This window comes from Vidua chalybeata, chromosome 21 (genome assembly GCF_026979565.1).
Source record: "Vidua chalybeata isolate OUT-0048 chromosome 21, bVidCha1 merged haplotype, whole genome shotgun sequence".
Taxonomy (NCBI): Eukaryota; Metazoa; Chordata; class Aves; order Passeriformes; family Viduidae; genus Vidua; species Vidua chalybeata.
Window position 1 is genome coordinate 1766269 of NC_071550.1, and position 24297 is coordinate 1790565.

The 24297-nt window shown below is 49.5% G+C and overlaps 1 protein-coding gene across 1 annotated transcript in view; it reads right to left on the reverse strand.

The window, feature by feature from the left end:
• LOC128798481 (carboxyl-terminal PDZ ligand of neuronal nitric oxide synthase protein-like) overlaps positions 1-21638 on the reverse strand; it is a 28745-nt gene extending 7107 nt beyond the window's left edge. The window contains exons 1-3 of the mRNA XM_053962044.1: positions 21231-21638; positions 17526-17597; positions 412-504 (exon numbers count right to left, since the gene is read on the reverse strand). Of these exons, the coding sequence (XP_053818019.1) occupies positions 412-504; positions 17526-17597; positions 21231-21335 (270 nt within the window). The 5' untranslated portion in view covers positions 21336-21638. The remainder of the gene's footprint in view (positions 1-411; positions 505-17525; positions 17598-21230) is intronic.
• Positions 21639-24297: the final 2659 nt, after the last annotated feature.

The window sequence follows — 24297 nt, forward strand, 5'->3', positions numbered from 1 at the left end:
ATATCTGATCACAGCCTTCAGGGCTGAAAATGGTCCCTAAGATTAATTTATAACATCAAATATGCAGAAGAGTTACATGCTTTGGGGAAGAAGGCTTGGAGCTGGGGCTTAGGAAATCTGGATTCTGTGACTTGGTGGAAAGGACAGTTGGGCAAAGAGGGGTTCTCAGACCAGGAAACCTGGAAAAAGCTTTCTCGTATTAGCAAGAAAAAATGTATCCCCTGAGAGATACATTTTTTATAGAAAAAAATCCTCTTCCCACAGTGTAATATTGCCACTCTCTTTCCAGCAAGGTTTTGTTATTAGTTGGATGGAAACTGGAGTGTTTTCTTGTGCAAATCCTGGGTGTTTTTTAAGGAAAGGCCAGTTTGGGTTAGCAGGGTGACTATCCCTGGGCTGGAGCAGCCTCACCTTCTGCTTCTTGCGCAGGATCACCTTCACCCCGTCCACAGACACGATGATGCTCACCTTCTTCTTCTTAATGTTCTTGGCTTTGAATTCATACTGGGGGGAAGAAAAACCCAAGTTAAAGAGGGTACAGGGGGTACCTGGGACAGTGTGTGGTAGTCGGTGTCTGACAGGAAAATGTCAGGTTTTGGTTTAATCCCAGCTGCTGAGGGAGGTGGGAATTTGTTTTATTCTGTTGAGAAAAACTGTTTTGGGAAGGACTTGGTGCAGTAGCTGGGATGCCAGGCAGGATCCTGGCTCTGTCAGGAGCATCCCTTGGGAGAGGACAAGTGGAATTTAATCCTCTGGACTACATCCAGACTGTTAATGTGGATCTGGGAAGAGCTTTCCCCATGCATTGGCCATGCCTGGTCCAGCAGGACTCTGCTCCAGAGGTCTGATGGGAAGGTGGCACCTGCAGCAAACACCAAGCAGTGACATCTCTGGTGCCCTTGTGTGTCAGCACTGCGCTGCACGGGGAATACAAAATCACTCAGGAGCTGCAGGGAGGGCCAGATGGGCGGCAGTAAGGCAATTATACCTCAGTCATTTGCATAATCACATTAACCTCTGTGGGATCAGGATCTCTGGAGAAAAACCCTGCAGGTGTCTGCAGCCTGAGTTCACCTCCATTTGTGTTAAAAATTAAACACTGACTTTTAAATGTTGTTTTAGCTGACAGTTAGAAGCATGGCAGAGCCCTTCTACTCTGGAGACCTTTGTTTACAGCACTCATCCTTCCTGCCCCCATTTGAAGCACCATTTTTAGCTTCCAAACTCAGCATTTTGATACTCCATATTTCTTGCAGTCCCTGTTTGAAATCCACCACTTTGTCACGTTGCTTTGGTGAATCAGTGCAGGCTCTGATTCGTGGATGTGGAGGAAAAGGCAATGCCTAGCAGCCTGAAATCTACCTAGGCCCTGTAATTAGACATCTAATTAGAACTCTGATTTCTTTCTACAGTTGGGGAATGCAGGGTGCAGGTGAGATGCTAATGGAGTCCAGGCACCTCTTTTGGGATGCTGAAGTTGGAGGACTGTGTGTGGCTCTGTCACCCAAGCTCTGCAGAGAAGATACATCCTCCCCACTCCTCAGCACCCAATGTGAGCCACGCCAGCTTTACAGACACAAAATTGGGTGGCTTTCATTTTTATCAGGCTTTTGATGCTGCTCATTGAATTCTTAGCACTCTGGAAGGTTTATGGTATCAGACAGACCCCGGATTAAACCACAGCCTTTTGATCTCCCCATGAATTATTACTTTCAGACAAGCTCTTTTAAAATCTATCTATGGCGCTATTGCGTGTGAAGCTGGAACTAAATTAGCTATACCCGTTTTTTATTTATGGGGAGGAGTGAGAGGAAGGGTGAGGTGGTGAGTGCATCCTGCAGGCTGCCGGGGGCCCACGGGGATGCAGCAGAGCCTGCGGGTCTGGGGTCAGGCAGATGGACTCGCCAGGCTCAGCACCTGAGAGGGCTTCCCCACCCTCTACCCCTCATGCCCAGTCCCCCCAGCCCAGCTGCTCCCCCTCCCCCGTGCTCACCAAACTGTTTGTCCTTGTCTGCTCCATGAATGTCAATAAACCCGGGATAGACTGTTCTGCCCGCTAAAGAGCTGTTTATCTATCTTTCTTTTACACAAATGGCTGGGAAAATACTAGCTGTGCTTTCCAAGAAAGAGCAATACAGTGTATTTTCCCATTGTAGCAACAGGGGTGCAATTACATTCAAACAAGGCTCTTTACTCAAAGGCTTTAAGCAAAGTCCAAGCCTGGATTTTGCGGAGATGCTTTTTCTTTTCTCTCTTGGACAGAAAGGAACAATCAGGAGCAGCAGCAGTGAATCTGTGGGTGCTGCCAGGAGTGATGGCAAGACTCTAAACCCAGGGAACTCCAGCCAGCTCCCACACAGCACCACCCCAGCCTGGCTCTGTACAGGGCTTCAGCTCCAGGCAGAGCTGTGCAGCACCACAAGCTGAGGAAGAAGTTTGTTGGTCCTTCTCTCTCCATGGAGCCCGTGGCCACTGCTGCATCCTTGCTGGAGCTCACGGCCAAGGCACAGCCCAGCCATGGCCACAACCAGCTTGGCCTGAAAACAGTTAAAACTCATTGGTACCTCAAATCTTTTCTCAAGGGTGAAACCCCTCAAGCAGCAGAAGCTGCAGGATGTCCCCTGTCCCAGCACAGGAAGCAGGAGCATCAGCTGGGTGAGAGCACCGTGCCCCAAGAGGAGGGCAGAGCCCCACGCTCACATTGCACCAGCTCAGCTTGGACTCTCTCTCCATCTCTCCACAGAAGAGCCAGGTGGAACACAGCTTCAGTCATTTAATTGCTTCCTATCAAGCAGGAATCAGTATTTTAATGAACTGTGATTTATATAAGGACAGGAAAGCACATGGGAAAAGGCACTCTGAGACAGCTGACTTTTCTCCTGTAGAATGTTCATGCATAACCCAACCTTTATCCTGGCACGAGGCTCCAGGCTGACCTGTCACTGCTGTCATAGCACAGACTAGTCACTGATTTTCTTCTTACTATTGAATTGATGGGATTTTTTCCCCCCAGATTTGTCAAGGTTAGCAACAAATCCAAACCTACACTGCAACATTTCTCTCTGCTGCCTTCCACTATTCAGTTGTTATTCTCCTGTTGTTTGTGCTGTCCTATGGGGAAAAGCTTTCTGGATGCTAAAGGATCTGGAGTTGCCCCTACAAGTGGCAATACAGCAGCCTGGCAGCTTTCTTAACTATGGAGACAAGATAGGACATTTTATAAATAAATGCAGGTCAAACAAGGGTAATTAATTTCATTTATTTTAGCAGCGTCATTAATTCTGCTGTGTTTGACCTGGAATACTTTCCACTTCTGCTCTTAAATCCCTGCGTTCAAGACTTTGCCTTTCATACGGTCCCACACACTGCTGGCATGAAATATTAACTTACCCATGAGCTAAAGACTGTATGACTAGAAATGTTAATGGCACCGTGTGATGCATATTTCATTGGATAATTCCACCCAAGCAGATATAAATTACACATGCAGTTACCAGCTTCCATCTGCTGATGAAACTTGGGCTAATGCACATTGGAAATCATATGCAGTTTCCAGCACTAGGAACAACCTGCATGAATACAGTTATTCAAGGAAGCAATTCTTAATGTGATTAATTACCGAAGGTATCAGGGCCTTCATTATGCAAATGAAAACTGTCATAAAATAGAGAGTTTGCAGGTCTTGGAGGCAGTCTCTGCTTCCAAAAAATGCATCTTCTTCATTAACAAGGAGCAGCAAGGCCGGAACATGCTCCTGGCCATGGTTCAAATGGTGTTTTAAGTTGTATTAAGGGAAATCAAAGCAGAGGCTCTGCAGGTTTTTGAAGCTGGAGTATGTCAATGCCCCCACTCACAGCTGGGTATGGATTTATTTGCATGCCCATAGGAAGATGCCAGGGGCTTGGAAACCAGCAATTTCTTCCTGTGGCTGTAAATTCTCCAGCCAGCCCTCAGCCTGCTGTCCTGCCCTGGCCTCCTCTTGCCCTCCCCTCGGCCATCCCTGCCTGGCAGGCTGCAGGATCTATGTGTCCATAAACAACCCCCAATAATAGCCTGTCCCAGCCCCTTCCCCAGCCTCGCCTTCCAGACAGACACAGGGAGCATGGCAATGAGGAGGTGGGAATGAGCTCAGCTCTGTCCCCGGACTGACCGGCTCCGGGCAGCGCCACCCCAGCAGGACCCCCAGTCCCTGCCCCCACTGGCACATGGCTGCATCCCACTGGGGAGGGGGGCTTCCCTTCCCTTCCCTTCCCTTCCCTTCCCTTCCCTTCCCTTCCCTTCCCTTCCCTTCCCTTCCCTTCCCTTCCCTTCCCTTCCCTTCCCTTCCCTTCCCTGTGCAGCCTCTGGTATTACACGAGTCCCATTTTAGGATTTAGAGCCATGATGAATCCAAGTAATTCCAGCTCAGGAATGTAATTAATTTCAAACCAGCTGACCTACACGGGGTGAGGACAGGGTGTTATCTCGGCTTCTGTTTGAACTACCCATGCTTGCAGTGCCGCCCTTGGAACTGATGCTCCAGAAAACTCCAGAATTCTTGCAGCCAGTGGGGCTCAGCCGAGCGCTGCCCTGGAGCTGACAAACCAGCAGTGTCCATCCCCACAGCCTCGGACCACAGGCTGCTTGCTGTGCAGCCTCTGATCCCCCCTTCAGCATCACATCCCACCTTCCCGAGGTCACTGCCGGCCCGGTCAGCGCAGCCCTCGCCGTGGCTCTGTCTGGAAAGCGCCTTCCCTTTGTGCCCTTGGGCAGCATGTGCCTGTGGAGTGCTGTGAGCCCCGGGGCTGCCGGGCCGGGCATAGCCTGGGGCTGTGCTGCAGTAGCTGGGCAACACCGACACAAAAGCGACGCAGGAAGCAGCGGAGACCAGGAGTGCACCTCCTGCCCAGTGGAAAAATGAGAATTTATGATCCTTGGAAACATAAAACTGCTCACTGGAAAGCACAAACCGAAAAGGGAGTACAATAGGCAAGGAGAATGCTGGCAGCGTACTCAAAGTATTTTTTTTCTCATTTAAATGAGCTCCTTCTACCATCCAGCAAGCTCTCTGTACATGCTGCAGACTGCTCCCCAAGCTATCATGGGCCTGCAGGGTTTCTGGGAGTCCCTGGAAAGGCAGCAAGGAAATGTGGCCCCGGTCCATCCCAAAGGATCCCTGGCTGACCTTGGGCAGGGGCAGTGAGGATGCTGCCCTGGCTGCTGCAGCTGGAGGATGATCACACAAGAGGGAGAAGGAGAAAGAGCTGCATTTTGTTTAGGTATCCTTTGACACCTGAGGAGTCCAGCTTCAGAGCATTCTGATGGACATGGTAATACAGGAGCCTTCCTCTGCATCCCCCTTCTCCTCATTTCCAACAGATCTTATCCTTGGGAGGTCCCAGACTGCTGAAGTCTCAGACAGCCCTTAAGGATAACTCATTCTTTCCACCTTTAGGTGACATGGCAAAGGATGTGGCTGCAGTTCAGGTATTTCTCTGTGCCAGTCAAAAGGATGTGGAGGGAAAAGCAGAGTTACACTCACAGGGGTGAGTAGGGCTTCTGCAGGTGATGGGAGCTGGTGGGAGCCCAGGGCTAGCAGTGGCTCTTTAATTAGTCTTTTCCACCTCTGAAAAACCTAATCTCTTGTCCTAGAACAAAGCTTCTTCCCCTGCTTTTAAGAAAGGGTGGGACAAAAGCAGCCTTTTCATTGCCTCCTCCCTGTGGAAGAGATAGTGCAATACTGCTGAGCTCCATCCTGAGAGGCACAAGCAGCCTCACAGCCCAGCACAAGGTGACATCATCTGGCCTTTGGTGCCTCTCTGACAAAAGCCCCATTGTGTGTCTGTCACTTCCAGGAGCTCCCTGCTGTCCCCAGGTTTAATAGGGAGCTTTCCCACACACAGCCCTTCAGTTCTTGTCTTGCCAGGCCAGGCCAAGCCCAGCTCATGGGGAAGTTGGATTTTATTTTCCTCCCTACTTCTATTCACTTTGCAGGAGGAAACAAATTACCTTTTCCATCTACAGTGCCTTGGATGATTAATTAGCATCAATAATGAAGTAGTGTCTCGGGACCCCACCCCAACAGGAGCATGAAAATGTCCCTACCTGAAAAAGCTGCTAGGTTACTGCAGATAAAAAGTGCTAATTTCATTAGAAGCAGGTCAGATTCACCTGAAATAACCCTGAGAAGTGAAACTGCAATTAAACACTGCAATATCTTCAGGTAATTCCGTATTTCCTTACAAACATCTGTGTCACAAGGCCCTGCAGAGAAGGGCCTGGTTTAGTGCATGTTTCATATCCTAGCTGCCCTCCAGTCTGGTATGTAGGACAAGAGGCAAGTTAGGAGTTGGGATTGCTTTAAACCTCGTCCATCAAGGTTCACACAACAAAGCTCTGAAGAGCAGGAGCCAGAACTCTGCAGCAAGATCAGAGCTCCATGAAAAAGCCCCCGACCCCCTGCATGGCTGTGGGAAGGTAACAGAGTGTTTTCTATGTCTGTTTCTCACTCACAAAGCAAGGATATTCATTTTCTACTTCATTCACTTAGTTGTTCTGGTTACAGCCAGCCCCTGCCAAGTGACAGCTACCCAGCACCTCGCTGGCAGGGCCAGGCCACCAGACATTGCTTGTACAGACAGGAGCAGGAGGCAACTGAGGATTTCTGCTGCCTGCTCCAAAATTCCTGCTGTACTTTCAGTCCCTACCCACCCCTCTCCATGAGCCTGGCAGGCCACGGCAGGGGAGATGCTCCTGGCTCACTTCTTGGTATTTTGGCTAGGCTGTGCAGAGAGGGAAAAGAGGAGCTGGTGTCCTCAGAAGCAGGAGGGGGAGATAGGGCAGGGGTGATTAACAGGGCTGCTTTGCTCTGTCTCTGCGAGGTGGTGTTTATTGCTTGTTTGGAGAGAGAATAAAAGGCCAGTTTTGTCCTTCTGTGGCTTGTCAGAGGTGTGTTTGTGATGCTGCTCTTCAGGAGAGCAGAGCATTGTTCAGAGCAGTTTGTGGCCATGGGAGCCAGGCAGGGCCCACCATTCAGAGTGTGGGGCAGGGGCTTAATGAGGGTCCGGGCAGGGACTCACTGGCACAGCACAGAGACGGGGAGAAAACCTAATCCCACTGCCATGTACAGGCTCTGACAAAGGCAGGTACTGGGATTTTAGGCCTCTAAATAATGCAAGACTTTGTGTTTATGTAAGGATGCTATTTTAGTGCAGGTAGTCCAAGGGAAGGGGGTGGCAATCCAGAGGGAAAGGCAGCCAGAGCAGGCTGGGAGCCACGCTCTGAGTGCAGGGATGGAGAGGGAATGTCAGTGCTCCTGAGACCTGGGGCAGGCAGGGGAGGCTCAGAGGAAGAGGCAGAGAAGTGCCCACGTGTTCAGCCTGATAACCAAGTCAAACCAGCCCCGGTTCCCAACAGGGCTGGGTGTGACCTGCTGGGGTTCTCCATTTCCAGCACTGTGCTGCCCTGCAGCCTCCTCCTGAAAGCCTTGGTGACTTCAGGGTGCTCAGCATGCCCTCCCAGGGTGGATACCTATCCAAAGGAGAAGGAGCTTTTAATGCCTTTAAAACAGCAAGCAGGAGTTTGCTGTTGAGAATCTGGAGAAGCTACATCTGCATGATGTAGCTTTACACCTGCTCTGGGGAAATGCTGCAGGGAGGGAACATCTCCTGGCTTCCAGACTTGCTATCACACCCCATATGCATCTCGGGTGCTGTCCTCCAGCTCTGTCTTGCCATTTCTCCTAGCCACCTACTAAGGAAATTAGCATTTCCTTTGCATATCCACAGCAGAGTCAGGAAGCTGGACTTGGCACCTTTATCTTTGAGCAAGCAGAATCCAAGCTAGAACGAGGACTTGATCTCCATTTGCATTCAGAACCAGCACTTGATTACAAACTAGACCAGAATGACAATGGGGGGATGCTGAGTGTGCTGCTGTGTGCAGACCAGGCTTCAGGACTCCTTTGCTAGGTGCAATCCATCTTTGTTCTCCTGCAGGGCAAAGAGCTCTTTGTTAGCTCAAGCTCTGGGTGCAGCTGATCCTTTCTACACCTCAGTGCCATGAACAGCCTTGCCATGGACTGGTTTGAGACACTCAGGGACAGAAATAATCTGCTTTATTGCCAGGCAAGGAGACTTTTTCTCTGGAGCTGTTAATACTATCGATCTGCAGCAGTTCCACTTGAGCAAACATTTCTTACAGAAAACTCAGTGACTTATAGTCGACCTCCAGGTGCTGCACTGAAAGGATGAGTATTACCCAGATGTGCAGCCCTGAGCAGAGCCAGGCACAGCACAGCTCCCACGCTGCTTCTCTCCAAGTGGGCCTTGCTTAGAAATTACTGAGTGCTAATAAAACTGCAGCTCCTAAATTTAAAGGGAAGTCTCTGGGTTCTCCTCAAATTGTCCATGAAACTTCACTCAAATTTGGAAACAAGACTGCTACTGTAAGAGAAAGAAAATTCAGGTCTAATTGTGTCATTTCCAAAACTCCAGAATATTAAGCAGTTCAAGGACTCTATTAGCCTCAGGGGAGCTACTGAGATTAGTGAATCATGATGAGAGAAAAGCCTGGGTTTAGATATGGAAATTATGGAAAAAGAGGATTTTATGCTCTCAGTATTCATTGTCACTGAGGTCTTGTCACCAAAACTGTACCAGAACATCACAGGCTCCTCTCTCCCCGCAGTGCTGTTCCCCGTGTCCCTGGGCTTGCAGTGGTGTCAGCAGGAGGTGTGAAGCTCTGGACATCAATGCATTCTGCACTGCTCTCACACAGGTCAGTGATTAACCCCAGACAGAGTCCCCTGCCCCAGCTCACAGCTCCTGCCACCAGCTGGGATTCAAGGAAGCGAGACGAGCAGGAGATCAGCACTGCCCTGGGGGGAAACAACATGAACACAGGAAATGTGCCTGGGATGGAAGTTTATGCCCCGTAATCATTAACAGCAGGAGCACAGGCTGCAGCAGGACTGAGCAGGTCCATGGTGCTGTGGCATCACTTGAGTGCTCCGTGAGCCAAGTGTGGCTCTGCAGCAGGTGAAGGACACTCAACAGGTGCCATCTGAGCCTGAAGAGTACTCGTGTGCCTTACACCCTCCTGGAGCAGCTGTGACTGCCTCATCCTCCACCACACTGCACCTGGCCTGAACATGTCCCTCTGCTCTTCTTCATCTGACAAAAATAATTTGATTTTTAGGAAGAAGAGCCTGGAACTCAGAGGGTTTGGTGGCTGTGCAGGGAACAGGGTGATTTGGGGCCTGGGATGCTCCTTCAATGCACAGGGCCACACCCTGCCCTCCAGCAGATCCAGCCAGGCAGGATCTCTGCAGCAGCAGTGACAGAAGGATGGAGGAAGTGGGAAGTGACTCAGGTGTCCTGAAAGCTGTCAGGCAGCTGCCAATTAGTCCAAATAACCCATCTGGTCCAGGGAAAAGACATTTAAATAATGTCTAATCACTGCTGCAGGAAAAGAAAGAAAACCATTCCATAATGCCTTTAAAAAATCCCTGCTCCCTCATCAAAGCAACCTTCCTTCCAGGGAGCCATTCAAGACTTTTATGCTTTAGATTTACCACACTGTTATTTGGTCAAAACATGAAGTAGCTTGTCAAAGTACTATGTAAAGTAGCACAGATTCTGTCTGCCTTCAGGCCTCATTTACTACAGAGCAAAAGCAAATTGAAGAAAGCAAGCGTAGAACCAAGCTATTGTGAGCAAATCTTATTTTACTGGGCTGGATTTGGCTTTGTGGTCACAGTCCCTCAGGGTCCCTCTCCTCAGAACACTGATCAGTGCAGTACAAAGGGCCCTTGCATGTGACAAAATCAAGACAACATCTACAGGGGCACCCACTGCTGTGCCCTGGCTGCCTCCTCCTGTGCCCAGCACAGACTCAACCTGAGAACCAGAGAGGCTCAGTCAAAGCAGGAGGATTACACTGTAGCCACAGGATGATTTTTTTTTTTTTTCAGATTTTTCCCTGCACAGAGAGAGACTCATGGGACAGATTTAAGTGTTTGTATCTTCATGGGCTATTCTGTTTTGTTCCTGAAACACATCACCCTGCCCTGGTGGAAATCCACCCCTGCACTTGTATTGGCTGTACAGGGAGGGTCTCTGCTCCACCCCAGGGGCAGCCCCAGCTCTGTGCCCCTGCAGCTGTCACTCAGATTTAGGCAGCTCCTTGTTACCAAGCCAGTCCAATGTGCTCTCTACACTCTGGTTACCTTCTCAATTACATTTTTTCAGGCACCAACAAAGAAGCAGCTTTGAGTCGTGGCTGAGTGTTCTTCACCAGAATGTAATTTGAAAGCCATTATATTTCATCTCTGTAACACTCTACAACCAGTAATATAATTGGTGAAAAAGTCTCTTTATTTCAAACTAGATAAAAGCTTTGCAGAGATCTCATATGGTGATATTTTAGCTAGTGAAATTAAATGCTTCAGTAATATAATGATAATACTGTTAAAGCCACTTTATTTTACAATTAAAAGGTACCTGCTTCATTGCCAAGATTCAGCATCAGACAAAAACCTCTGTCTTGTTCTATTTAGAACTAACATTTTAATTTAGCTTTTATCCATTTAAATGCTGCTTTTATTAGCCTTCAACTCAACTCCAATCCACCATGACTCTTATGCAAAACAGAATTAATGTGCCCGACTGGTTCCATCCCCTCGCTGGAGAAGCCATGGAGTTCTGAGGGCTCTGAGGAAGGCACTAAAGGTCACCCTTGCCTGGAGATGACACATTTCACTGACTGATCCCTCCACCCATCTGTTACCAACCCTGCACCGTGCACTCTGAACGGGCTGGAGGAGCTGAAGCATCTCTGGTCACCGGCCACTCCTCAAAAAGTGGGTCATGAAACGTGGCCACCGAAAATGCCCTCAGCTGTCTTCTGGCACAGTGGCCTGTATTCACAGCTTGACCAGTCCCACTCGTTCAGCTCAGAGGTTAAGTGACAGAAGGTGACTAATTATTCTGTGGCAGGAAGTCCAGAGGTGATTTAGGGTTGGAGATGAGCAGGGTGGAAATCTGCAGGAGTTTCTAAGTCAGTGGGGCAGCTCTATTGTACGGTGAGACCAAGCAGTGAGCAGAAGGTTGGATTCCTGTGTAATCTCAGAGGTGTTTTTTCCTCTCCTCCCACTCAAGATGCACAGAGCATAGTCAGTTCTCCACCACAGTCACACAATGCTGCCTAGAAACACTGTGCATGATGCCACTGCAGAAACAGCTCATTAAGAGCTTCTTCCCTTTGTTTCAAGATAATACAAACAGCAGAAAATGGGTAAAACAAGCTTGGGTTTGTCTGAGACAAGGCAGACTCCATTTTTCTAGAAAGCCAGCTTCCACATTTTAATTAGTCTTTTGTAAGGCTAGGAAAGCAGCATGTGCATGGAGCACACCAGAGCCTGTCAAGGTGACCAGAGAACACCTGGAGAGAGGCCTAAGGAGCTGCACCTGCATGACCCACCCCTCCTGGGGCCTTCATGGCAGGGGAGCTCAGGGAGATCTTGTCCCACCTGGTGTTTTGGCTAATTGGTGCTGCAGGGCAGACTGGGAAGGGGGAGAGGCTGCAGAACTCAGTGGCAGGATGGGAGCAGGGTGAGGAGCAGTGCCTGGGAGGTTTTAGCTCCTGCAGTCTCACACTGGAGCCACTTGTTTTGCCTGGAGAAATGGATTCTTGACAGACATTCTGCCAGAGGGCTCAGCTCCTTCAGCACCCTGTGCTGCATGCAGGTAAGACCCATAACGTGTCTGTCCTCCCTTAAGGTAAGGTGACATCCCTGTCATGCTTTATCTTCCTGAAGACCAGGAAACAGACTGTGGGAACAAACCTGGGGGCCATTTGCAGTGTGCAGCAGTAGAATGCTTTGCAGTAGGGCTGTGCATTGAATGTGGTGGTTTCAGTGCTGCCTGCCCTGGGCAGGAGCAGATAAGAACTTTGTGGCAAGGCTCAGAGACCCTCAGAGCACATGTGGGACTCCTGCCTCCCAGGAAGCCCAGCCTGATCCCCATCCCTGTGCAGGAGACTCTGCTATAGATGCAACAAACAGGAAAACAAACTAATGAGGCATTAGGGCTAAACTTAGCTGCAATTAACATTTAATTACTATCCTGAAAACACTTGCTGTATTTTGCCAGGGCCTGGAAAGGTAAACCCAATTAGCTTAATCTTGTGTGGTAGGAACCTTAAACTGGTTCAGATGCCTGATCTCATGGATGGGACCCTGAGAGTAACTGGTGTTTCTGGGACCCAGAGCTGAGCAGCCCTGTGGGCTGATCATGTACTGCCTGTGTCAAGCTGCAGAGCCTTTCTTAGGCCTCTGCTTTGGAGAAGAGTCAGAGCTGACACCAGACCTTCTGCAGAAGGTGCCAGAGCAAGTTTGTACATGCTTGTGTGTATTAGTTTGGCTGCCACAGCTCTCTCCTGGAGGCCATAGGCTGTGTCTAACACTTAGCAGGGTAAACAACCCTTGCATGGTTCTCCAGAGATGCAGGGAAGGTATCCTAGAAAATGATGCTCTCTTGGAGCATACTCTGGGGTGAATACAATGTCTTCTTAGTGTGGGGGAGAAGGAGTGTGTTTCTCACTCTAACCTTGTCACAACTGTCATCTGTTTCTCCTGCATCCTCCTGTAAATGAAAGGAAGGTGCATGGTGTTCTGAGAACTAAAGAAAGGTCCACCCCAGCAGTCTGAGGCTGCTGAAATATTTTAAGATACTAGGCTTGTTGTCTGTCACAGCCCAGGGCTATCATTAGCTGAGCATTTGGATGCTCTTCCAAAGAGGCTGAAAGGGAAAACCCTCCAGGAACTGCAGCAGAACAAACTCCCATCCAACAACAACAGCTCCTGGTGTGGAGCTACAGAGGCCTGTACCCCAGGGCAAGTGCTCCAGCAGTTTGCACTTCCATGTTTGAGTCTGTGCCTCAGCTACAGCTGACCAAATATCTTCATTATAGAAGGAGAGGCTGCAGAGACTAACCAAGAAACCCAGCTGGGAATTCAGCTTCTCTCTTGTTTGAGTTCTGATCACAACTGCAGCTCAGATTAACATGAAGCTGGCAGGAAAACACAGCTCTGAGCATCATAACCCAGGAAGGGCTTATAGGCAGAATATGTCAGAGGAATTTATGCAGCAGTTTTCTAAGTGAACTTCTGCCTGCCTGGGAAAATTGAGGGAACTGTATTCTAGAACAATCTCCTGGACAAGCCCATGAAACATCTCTACCTCTGAAACCTGTCACCCAGTAATAAATTAAACTGAGAGGGCTGAAGGCAGTCTTTCTGCCCTCTGCCATCTGTCCACCTGGTTCCTCTCCTTCTGTAGGAAGAGCAGATAAATCACACCCATATTTGCTCCTGAACCGTTGGAATTTACAGCCTGGCAGGGCTTTAAGTGCAATGTGCTGTGTGAGCCAGCCCAGCTCTGGGGCTGGGAGCTCTGGAGTGCAGAGGCAGGTTCCCTGCAGCTGTCCCTGCTGCCTCTGCTTCACAAGTTTGTGCAGTAGGACTGTAACTTACTCATCCTGATTTAAATTGCTGTCATGTCACACTTCAACACTACCAGCTGATACTTGGCAGTCAGTCTGACGTACAGTGTGGCTGGATTGCACCTCCTCACTCAGATACTGTGTGGAGAAACTGCAAAGTGCTGAGGCTCTGCTCAAAGATGGATGCAGCAAGAATGATCAGGAGAAGAGGGAGGCTGAAGTGAGAACCCAGTTCTCGTTCCAAGGAGAGCTCAGGCATTTCTCATGTATCCTGCATTGAGATTTATAAATGCTTCTGTTTCTCTGGCACACTGGCCTCTGGGGAAAAAGGCTTCTCAATTAAATTAAGCTCAAGAAATGTGGAGGTAACAGAAGACACATTAGTCTGGATGCCTGCCTCCTGTTTGCTCATCCTGGTGTTTGGATGGGCACAGCACCAGCTGGCTGTTCCCTTATAGAATGATTAAATAATCCAACATCTGGCTCCTTTCTGAGTGTCAATACCTGCATAGGTCCAAGCTAAACCTTCCAAACAGAACTGGAATTTGTAGGCTTCAGAGATTCTTAAGTGCAAATTCCAGGGAAAACTGATTCTGTGCCTTGAAGGTAGATAAATGGAGTGTCTTGGGGAATTGCTGGCAGCAGGCTGTCTGTGGGGATGACAGGCTTTGTCACTTACTCCTACTGTGTCCCTGTACAGCTGCCCACTCAAAATAGCAGCACTAGGCCTGCTCAGCTGGCTGCAAAGTGCTGGACTGAGGGTAGAGGTGCTCTGGGAAGGGAACAGCTGACCTTCTCCTCTGGTCAGTGCTGGCTCTGGGGAATGCATGCAGGATGTGTGGTGATGTTAACCCTGAACTTGAAGCCATCCCATTCCCTGGCTAAGATTTTCCAAGCAACTTCAGCAGCTTCAAGGAAGTGTTTTGTGTTTTACAAAACCCATCTTCACATTAGCTACTGCTTGAATTGTGAGGAGGAAAGATCTTGATTTGTACATAAACTCCCTGGAGTGCTGAGAAGGCTCCAATACCTGCAGAGGGATCCACTCCAGCAGAAGCCAGCTCCACCAGAACGCTGATGGAGCACAGGAGCTGCCAGACACCCAGACCTGGATGGCCTTGGGCAGGTGCAGGCAGCAGATGCTGCTCCCTGGGAGGTGGGGGAACACCTGCCCGGGGTGCTTGGAGCTGTGAGATGAATTGGACTCTCCTCAGCAGGCCCTCGCTGTGCCTGTCAGGGTACAGTGTATTTATCCAAGCTGCAAACTCATTTCATCACCTCCCCTGCCAGGGCAAGAGGTAGAGGGATTAGCTTGAACTCTGATCATATAATAACAACATGGCAGCTGTAGGCAGCTAATAATCCACTGCGAGGATTAGCAAACTTAAAGTTGTCTAGCTCTGCATAATGGAAAGCTAAGAACAGCAGCTTCCCTGTTCTACCTACTGCATTTGCATTCTCTCCAGTGGAAGCATAGAACATGATGAGACAAGGCTTTCCAGTCTGTTATGAAATGGGATCTAAAGTGTGACTAATGGAGTATTGCTAGCAATTCTACAAGCATCCATTCAGCCCAGAATATGGATTTAAGCTTTACTGAGAGACTGCCCCTCAAATACCTACTGCCAGAGAGCAGGTCACGATTTCAGCAGGCTGATGCTAAAACTTGTTATTTGAGGCTCTCTGGGAGTAACATCCTGAAGTCTGCAGGCACGCTGCTCTGCTTATGCATGGAGAATCCCACTGATCCAGAATCCCTGGTATAACTCACGTGTGACTGGTAAAAGAGCCCAGTACAGAACACGCCAAGGAGCAGACTCGTCACCTGGTGCTGCTGCTCTCCTTAGGACCCTCTCAGGACATTTGGAGTCCTCAGCAGCTGGAGACTTTTCCCCCAAGGCAGTTTTGGCACTTGTATCAATTTGCTGATGAGTAAGCAGAGTAAGCAGCTCTGACACAGCCTGGGAAAGAGAGCTGTGACTCCTCATCCTCCTCCCTGCTCGCTCTGGAGCAGCACAAGCGCTGAGTAAGAGCCCTCCTGAGCTGTGGCCCAGCTCCATCAGCACTGGGATGGCCCCAATCCTCCTGTGGCACAGGAGCAGCACAGGCAGTGCTGTGCTGGGGCTTGTACTGCACGACTTTTCTGCTCCAGTGGAGAATTCCAGTGGAACACTGGAGTGCACAGAGGATGAAAGCTTCACCACGACATGCCCCTGCCAACACTTGACAGGGCTGTGGGACCTTACTCACTCTTGCACTGCAAACAGGCACTGCCACTCACAATAACATAGGAACAAAATACTCATTTCCCTCAAGGGCTTCTTCCACTGTTTCCTCCCAGTTGTAACTGGTGCTGCTGAGAGTCCATGGGAAAAAACTCTAGTACAGACAAGGCCTCTGCATGCAAATGAATGCTACATAAATAACCCCCATCTTCCCTCAGTTCCTAGGTTGGGTACTCTGTGCACCAGAATTCTCTTCAAAGACCTCCCAGTTCATTCTTTATGCTCTAATTAAGGAGCAGTGCCAATTAACTATCTTCAATAGAGGAGCATCTTCCGCTCAGCAGCCAGGAAGTGTCTGAATAAGATCCTGCTGTACAATGTGCACATGAAAAGGGAAGCCCTCCCTTTTTGGAATGGGCTTCCAAGATTAAAAACTCAGTATAGATTACTGGATGCCTACTTAAAAATCCTGTGTGACAAGATTAAGTGACGGCACCCAGAAATGCAGAGTGGGTTTTTTACATGTTTCTTGTGGTACTCAAGCATGCTATTGCACTGCCAAGGCTCTGAGCAGGGTACCACTGTGGCAATGGCAGGTGTGAAAACAGAACGTGACACTTTATTTTAGGTGATATTAAAATACTGTTTGTTTTTTTCTTACAAGGGTGCCATAGATCAGCAGAAGTGCAGTGTCAAATCTGATGATAAATATTGATTGAAATGAAAAATTGCCAATAATTATGCCAGCACCTAAACTGCCCTGGTAGTCCTCACCTATTGCTTTTACTTCCTACAGATATTCACCTGTTCCATAAATAACCAGGCAATTTAGACTGCTGCTGAACTGTGTTCTGAGCAAGAGCTGTGCTAATAGTCTGAGCAGGCAAAGGGAGGGGAATGTCATTTCTAAGCTTGGCTGGAGATGAATACATCAGCTTCCCAGCCACTTACAGGCTAAGTTTAAAAATCACTATTCTAAAGGAAAATTAGATGGTTAAACACTGTGGGGGAAGGGGGGAAATAGGATAATCCCTTCAAAGCTTTAAATGGAAGATTCTCAAACTTGCTTCAGCTGATGTGAGACATATGAACAGTCTCAGAATTAAGACCCCTGCAAAACTTCAGCCAGACACAACAGCTGCACTGCCTTTTGGGGGAGATGCACTTGAACTGGTTATACATGAAGCAGATGTAAGCCACCCAACCCTGCTAATCACAGCTAAATCTGGGGACCATTCACAGGCTGCTCTGCAGAATAAAGGGGCAGAACAGGAAGAGAGCAGGCTTGGTGATGAGAAACAGGAACTGTAAAACTGTACTGGAGCATGGGGAAAGCAGCAAATTATTCTAGGAGCAGCAGAATCCACAAAGTCTAGTCAGATGGGATTTACATCAATCACACCTGCCAGGGCACTGATATTTCAATATATAACACAATATATTTGGAACTGTCAATGAACTCAAGTGCTTTTGTGAAGCACATTGTGTCTAGCTTATTTTTCACGGACACAAAATTCCAAACAGGCTAAATAAATCTCCCAGGTTCAAGGAGAAGCCCCATGGCTGCTCAGCACAGGAGAGGGCTGTTATCAAGACATTTGAGTCTTGATAACAGATCCCTTTGCAGAGAGCACAGGATGGGCCTATGCTAAGATGCCTTGGGAATTCCTGGAGAAGCTTGTTGCAAACCTGACTGGGCTGAGATTTGAGCTCCAGATAGGAAGGGCTGGAGGGAATGTGGAACAGTAGATTGCAACCAAGTCACTCCAGGGAGTGTAAGCTTTAACTCCGTGTGGGGCTCAGCTCCTCTGAACTTACCCGGATCCTCCTCATGGCTGCCACGATCTCCACGCGGCTGTTGGGCCTGGGGACATCCAAGCTCCCGATGTACTGAAAGACACAACGTGAGATGGCTGTGCAGTAAGGCACAAGTTCATGGTGTGGGCTTCTTCAAAACAGACAGCCTTTCTCATTTATTTAGTTCCTCCTTGCTTGGACTCCTTCGACCCAGGACAGGATAGGAATATCTGCTGTAGGCAATGTTACCAAGTTGGGGATTTCTGAGGTTGGGTGTGAGGCTCTGACCTCATTCAGGTTCTGGATGTGCCTTTACCAGTGCTCTGCAGGGCAATGTCTGCTGCTAATTGAGTCATGATCTCTCTGAAGATGAGACTGTCTATCCATTGTTCCTCCTTACTATACCTGCTCAAAATTGAAAGAGCTGTAAAGCTTCCAGGATGTGCAACAAACACCTTTCCTGGAAAAGCCTTGTGATTCTAGTTTAAGTTTTCAGTCTGGACCATGCTACCTCTTGATACTGCTGTCCCTGCTTGGCGGGACCAGCTGTCTGCAGAATCCTGATAAACCCACCCAAATCTGTGTCCTACAACCCTGCTTAGGGGAGCTGCAGCCCTAACCATACTGCTTGGGGTTGCGTGTCTGCATTCCAGTGTCTGTGCCAGTTCTAGCAAAGTCTCTTACTGGGGTCTGAGGCATGGCAGATGGCAGGTTCCCATCACCTCCACCCCTGCACCACAGCTACAGCTCCTCGAGCTGGTTGCCTGTTCTCCTGAAAGGAAGGGCAGCACACTGCCCATGCTCCACAGGTTATCGTGGAACACCCACGAGCTGCATGCATTTCTTCCTCCTGTGCTGCCTGCACTCTCCCCTCGTGTGCCAAAGCAGAACCTGCTCGTGCACCTGCTGGCAGGAGGCGGCAGCTGCTGCCCGGTGGCACACGGTGACAGCACACGGTGACAGCACACGTGGCACGGCTGCACAGGAGTGCCCGCGCTGCCGAGGGGAGGAGGCACAGAGCTGCCAGCTCAGCCTTGGGAACCAGGAAAACACGTGGTGTCCTGGACAGTCACAGCGCGTGCGGAGCAAAGGATGCTGATGCTGTAAAGTGCCGTGGCTCAGCTCTGAGGGAACACCTGCACGCCCAGGGCGCGTTGGTGAGCACGGGGAGAATGTCACCGAGCGAGAGGGCGATGACAGCACGTGCTGGGAGTGGCCCTGGCAGCTGCTGGGTTTGGTGCTGCTGGGGGCCCAGTGGGGCCCATCAGCTCCCTCAGGGTAACACAGCCCATCTCTGCTGTTAGTGGTGGGGACTGAGGGCAGTTCACAGAGTTTAGTGACCCTCCCAGGAGCATTTGGTTCATGAACTGCGTCTGGTTTTTAGCGCGTGGTTACAAACTGTTGGTTTTTTGGAAGTTGTTCCCTTGTGGAGAGGAAAAGGAGCAGCTCATCAGGAGGCCCCTGCAAACATTCAGGGTGATATTATATATATGAGCAGAGACAAAATAATTCCCCAGAAGAGCCCCATAAGTATTGCTGTTACTGACACAGCTCTGGATTTATTTCTCCACTGTACTACTTGCAGATTGTAATGGGTTTTATCTTGTAAAATGTCTGCTTAAAAGGGCTTTCAGAGATGAGCTCTCCTGGCTCAGTCTTTAGTGCTCTTTCTCCTGCTTTGAAATAAACACCACAAGCAATCTGAAAGGTCATCTGGCTTTGCTGCTGCTTCTGTAAATGCCTTTGCAAAATGGCATTTTTAAGAGCAGTTAAGTTCATCTGTAGCCTTTGGTAAACCACAGGAGAACCAAACTCGGAGCAAAAGAGCTTGAGGGCAGCAGGGAGGGGAGCAGCAGAGCCAGGGCTTCCCTCTGGGCTGGTGGGGAGGGCAGAGCTGTATTGCTGACATCTGTGGCCTCTTTGGGGTGCAGATCTCCTTCCCTGCTCTGCTGGCTGTCAGGACAGTCACTGGTAATCCAGATGAGCTCCTTGCAGCTGGCTGGCCTTTTGTCTGCCAGCAGAAGAGCTGCAGTGGGGAACAGGCCATGCTCCTAATGACAAATTAATTGGGGCAAGAGGACAGCTGGGACTGCTGAACTAGAGGAGATTCTTTCAAATTCCCTGCTCTGGTGTGGCTGCAGAGTTTGGGTACCTGTGCTGCCACACGGAGCCATGAAACTCATGGAACAGCACACAAAACTCTGCCCAAACAAGCAGCTCCCAGTACTGACCTCCAGAAGATTATAGGGGGAGGAAGGCAGTTTTGGAATGTGGAGATTAGAGAGCGAGTGTGGTCAGTAGGATTGCCTGGTGCGAGACACCTGCAGCCAGCTGCAGCCTTGTCATTGTCAGCGCTGCAGCTGACTGATATGCCCACAATGAGCAGCATAATTGGAAGAGACAGGCTGGAAAGCAGAACTGAGCAAGCATGTTACTAAGGTAATGCAAACCCCATCCCAGACCCACACTCCTAACAGGGTGTTATCCACTCGCCAGCTCTGGATGCCTGGAGCTGTCAGTCTGAAAAGCCAGTTTCACTCAGTTAAAGGTACGGTTGCTTCCCATCTTTTTAAAAATCAGATTAAGAATTTTTCTTCTCCTCAGCATAGTCTGCAGCACAGCAAATGCTAATTTAAATAGAGAAATCACAGATTAAATGTTTTCTTCCCTAAGGAAGATAAATTTTTTAAAATACATGATTAGCTGTCTATTCAGATTCATCCTGTATCCTGCTTAAATCTTGCAGCTCTTTCAGCAGGAAAACCAAGAGGCACAAAATCCGTATTTCAAAGCTTTATTGGAATGTATATGCCCCTTCTTTCCAGCTCAGGAGACAGCAGGCGTGAATTCCATTTCTAATCTGTGTTAGGCCACCTGCAAAGAGGGGAAGGGAGCCTGTGAGTTGCTCCAGCAAAATGCAATTCTTCTTGTCAGCTGAATTATAAACCCATTCCCCATGCTGTCTACAGAATGCCAATTCCAATGGAGTCACTTTCTGAGAGTGTTGCTGTGCTGCCAGGCTGTTCTTCACGATCAATACAGAATTTCTGACAATATCAGTATTTCTTTCTGATGCCTGAAGGCTGCAGACCTTGTCTATCCAGCTTTTTATGCAGGGAAGGGGTCAGCTGGAGTAAGGCACTATTATTTGAGCAGCACATAGTCTGCTGGTTTCCAGGAGAATAAGGAGCTGTGGCAGGACAGGACAGGCACTGGATCAGGCAGGGATGAGCACCTGGGACAGCATCCACGGTGCTGTCAAGAGGGGTCATTCCAGAGCAGCTCCCAAACGCAGCACACAAGGCAGCGCCTAAGGATTACACAGCTGCAAAAACGCTAGGAAAAGAGCAAGAACCTGTTTGATTGTGCTAATTAAATGGAAGGCTTTCGTAACTGATTGCTGTTTTCTTTAGACTCCCTCAGCGTGGCCCAGGGGCACTTCCAGAGCTGAGGAATAACCGTGGCAAGGTTGGGGAGGGGGGGGGGGGGCACGGCGAGCCCGGCCTGGAGCCACGGGGCCATCGGCCCGCGGCCAGTGGGGGCCACACCGGCGGCTGCTGGACAGCACCGGAGCCCAGCCCGCAGAGACCCGCAGCCCCCTCTCTGCAGCAGCCGAAGCGGGGGAGCCTCCCGGGGGTTCGCCGCCAGGGCCCCCGAGCGCGGCGGCCGCGGGGCTGTGGCAGGCGGGGCCCGGGGGCTGCGGAGGGGAGCGCGCCCGGGGCTCACCTTGGCCTGGAAGTGGATGCCGTGCTGAAAGGCCTCCTCGTTGTGCAGCGGGACGCGGGAGTCGCAGCCATCGTCCACCAGGTTGTACCGGTTCTTCACCGGCATGGCGGCGGGCGGGCGGCCGCCTCAGCCCGCGGCCCCGCCGGGCATCGCGGCCGGCAGCGCCCGCCCCGCGGAGCCCCGGGCGCCGTGCGGGGCTGCGGGCGCCCGAGCCCGGCCGCGTTTTGAATGAGCGTCCGCGGGAGCGAGCGGGGCCCCGGCCCCGGCGCGGCGCCATTGGCCCGAAGTTCCCTCATGTGATGCGGGGGGCGGTGGAGCCGCCCGGCCCTGCCCGGCCCGGCCCGCCCCGCCCCGGCCCCGCCGCGGAGACACCGCCGGGACCGGCTGGAGCGCGCGGCGTGCTCCGCTGGACGGACGTGAGGGTGACGAGGGGCTCTGGAGCATCTCGCTTGTGGGGGGGACGCTGCGGGAGCTGGGCCTGGTTAGTGTGGAGAAGACTGAGGGGGGAACTCATCAATCCATACAATTATCCCCAAGGGGTGTCCTGAACGAGCGGTCACCTACATTATGTATGTCTCGTGTCAGTGGGAAATCTCTGTTAGAAATTGGCACGCTCAGAATCCTGACGCACAGTCGATGCCCACTGTGTCACTCAGCATGCTCTCAGGATTTGTGGCACCCGTGTGCTCATGATGTTCTTCTCCTCCCAGCTTTGTCTCGGTGACAAGGCACTGCCAGGCCCAGGATGCCGCTCTGGGACACCTGGCGCACCTGAGCGTGACATTCCTCAGCGGGCACCAGCACAGGGAAGGGATGAGACGTGCACAGCTGTGATGGCAAGGCCCAAGTTTGCCTTCTGACTCTTAGTTACGGCCACACTCCATTTACAGGGATGATCAGAAATATGAATTGTGTAGAATCCAAAGGGTGGAGGGTTACATGTGTGCCAATGGATCTCATCTGGGTTCCCCCAAATTAATTTTTGAGTCTTAAAAGTAACTCCCGGCTAGCTGTTTGAATGTTTTTGGACACCACCTTTATGTGGCTTTTGCATTAGCAAGAAAGGAAAGTTTGACCACAGGCAGACAGTGCACAGTTCCCAGTAACCATCTCAGGAGCGTGATCACCCTGAGCGTCTTGGCATTTCTGAGTACTTGTAAGTCAGTGGGAGATGGGCAAGAGCCAAGAATCCAGAAACTTATACTTAAGAGAGGGAGAAAAACCCCAAGGAATTAATATTGGTTCACAGACTATGACCCTACATGTTCAAATATTTTGAGGTATTAGCAGCTCTTTCTGGGGAGAGTTCTGTGGTCAGCCTTCTGTCTTTGTGAAGTTTTTCTGTTTCCAGACAGACTTCTTTTCTTCCAATCTATATCACTGCATTGCCTTCTCATTTAAATATTCACAAGTTTATGCTAATCCCACTTTTATACAGCGTAACTCAATACGGGTTTTGTCAGTTGGTTTCTGTCCAAGATGCTCCTCTAGATACACATCTCGCCTGCAGATGAATCGGTTTAGTTCTTTGTTGGTGATTTTTTGTGTGGTCTGTGCTGATGTTCAGTGTGTACCGATGTTTAGTGTGTACATTTTGTGGCACTTTTCTTATCTTGTACATATCTTGATCAAAAAAACATCCGTTGACCTGAATGAACAACCTAGATTTTGTGTGCAAATGTCCTTGGACTGATTGAGCAACATTCAAGTCTTTGGTTCTCCTAAGCCCAAGGAGGAGGAGATGCCACCCCGTCAGGCTATGCTCATGCTTCCTTTGATGCTAACGCCAGCAAAGCTCAACTCATATGGGGAAAAAACCTAACACAGCCACTACTGGTGAGTCTCTACATTGATTCTGCAATACTGCGTTTCAGCTGAGGCGTGCAGGAACCTGCCATTGTGCTGAGCTGCTCAAAGCTTCTCCTCGTTACCCTCCCATTGCCACAAGAGCATTCCTATATACGTGGGAGCATATGGACTTCACTTGGGATAGTTAAATTTTTAAATCTGATAGAAAGAACAGGATGAAATAACAAGAATGGTCTTCTAAATTCCGTTCTGGTGCTCTCCAGTATCCCGCAGATTATAAAATCCTTTGGGTAGGAGGAAAGAAATATCTCATGGGAATCCTGAGAAAAAGAAAGCAACTGTTATTTAATAAAGCTTGCAGTGCCAGTTTCTGTTAGATCACAATTGAATGGAGGTGTTTAATACTCCCTGTTCATGAACTCCTGTGAACTTTTCATAGGGCTTAAATCTCCTGACCTTAATGGTTTGGATCTGTGTTTGAGAATTGAGTTTGAAGGCTGCTAAACTTAAAAAGCAGTTAATTTTCTAGTTTGTTCGTTGGGCAAAGAAAATTCTTTGACTCCACTGGAAGTAAGAAAGCTGTATGCCTTTTCTTCTGGACAATGAAGCTGGGCAAATATGTGGAATGAAGCATTTACACAGGACATCGTCACGGTTTAATATAAACAAGCCCTGAGTAGCATTGAACAGTTGGCTAAACCTCATGGTGGGTGTTTGCATCACATGGAGGTACTGAGAGAGTTATTCCTTTGATGTGCAAAGCGCTCACAGAAAGTCCTGATTCTCTGAACACAGTAGGAGTGAAGCCCCAAGACAGCTTCTTGGCTCGGAGCTGCAAGTGTTTTTGCAGGGACCAGGTTTGTATCAACTTTCTTTCTCGGTTGCAGGATCCCAAGATTTCCTTCCTTCTCTTTCTCTCACATGGGTGCACATTTCTGCCCGCCTCAGGACTCTGCAGGCAAGTCCCTCTTCTTACATAGCTTCATCTTTTGAAGAGACCTTGAACGTGGTGGAAATGGGGTGGTGGGTGTTACATGCAGGGTGTTCTTTAATCGGCTCCTTGGTTGGTTTGCAGGAAAGGGAGATTTTGCTCCTGTCTGATTTTTCCTAACCCAACTTCACAGATAAAGGAGGAGACCTGGTCTTGATGCCATCGAATTTTCCTCCTTTCTGCTAACCCTTTTAAGCACTTATTTCTGCACAGCAGAGTTGCAGAGATTTTGAATAATAAGATGTGACATGGGAAGAGCAACCAGAC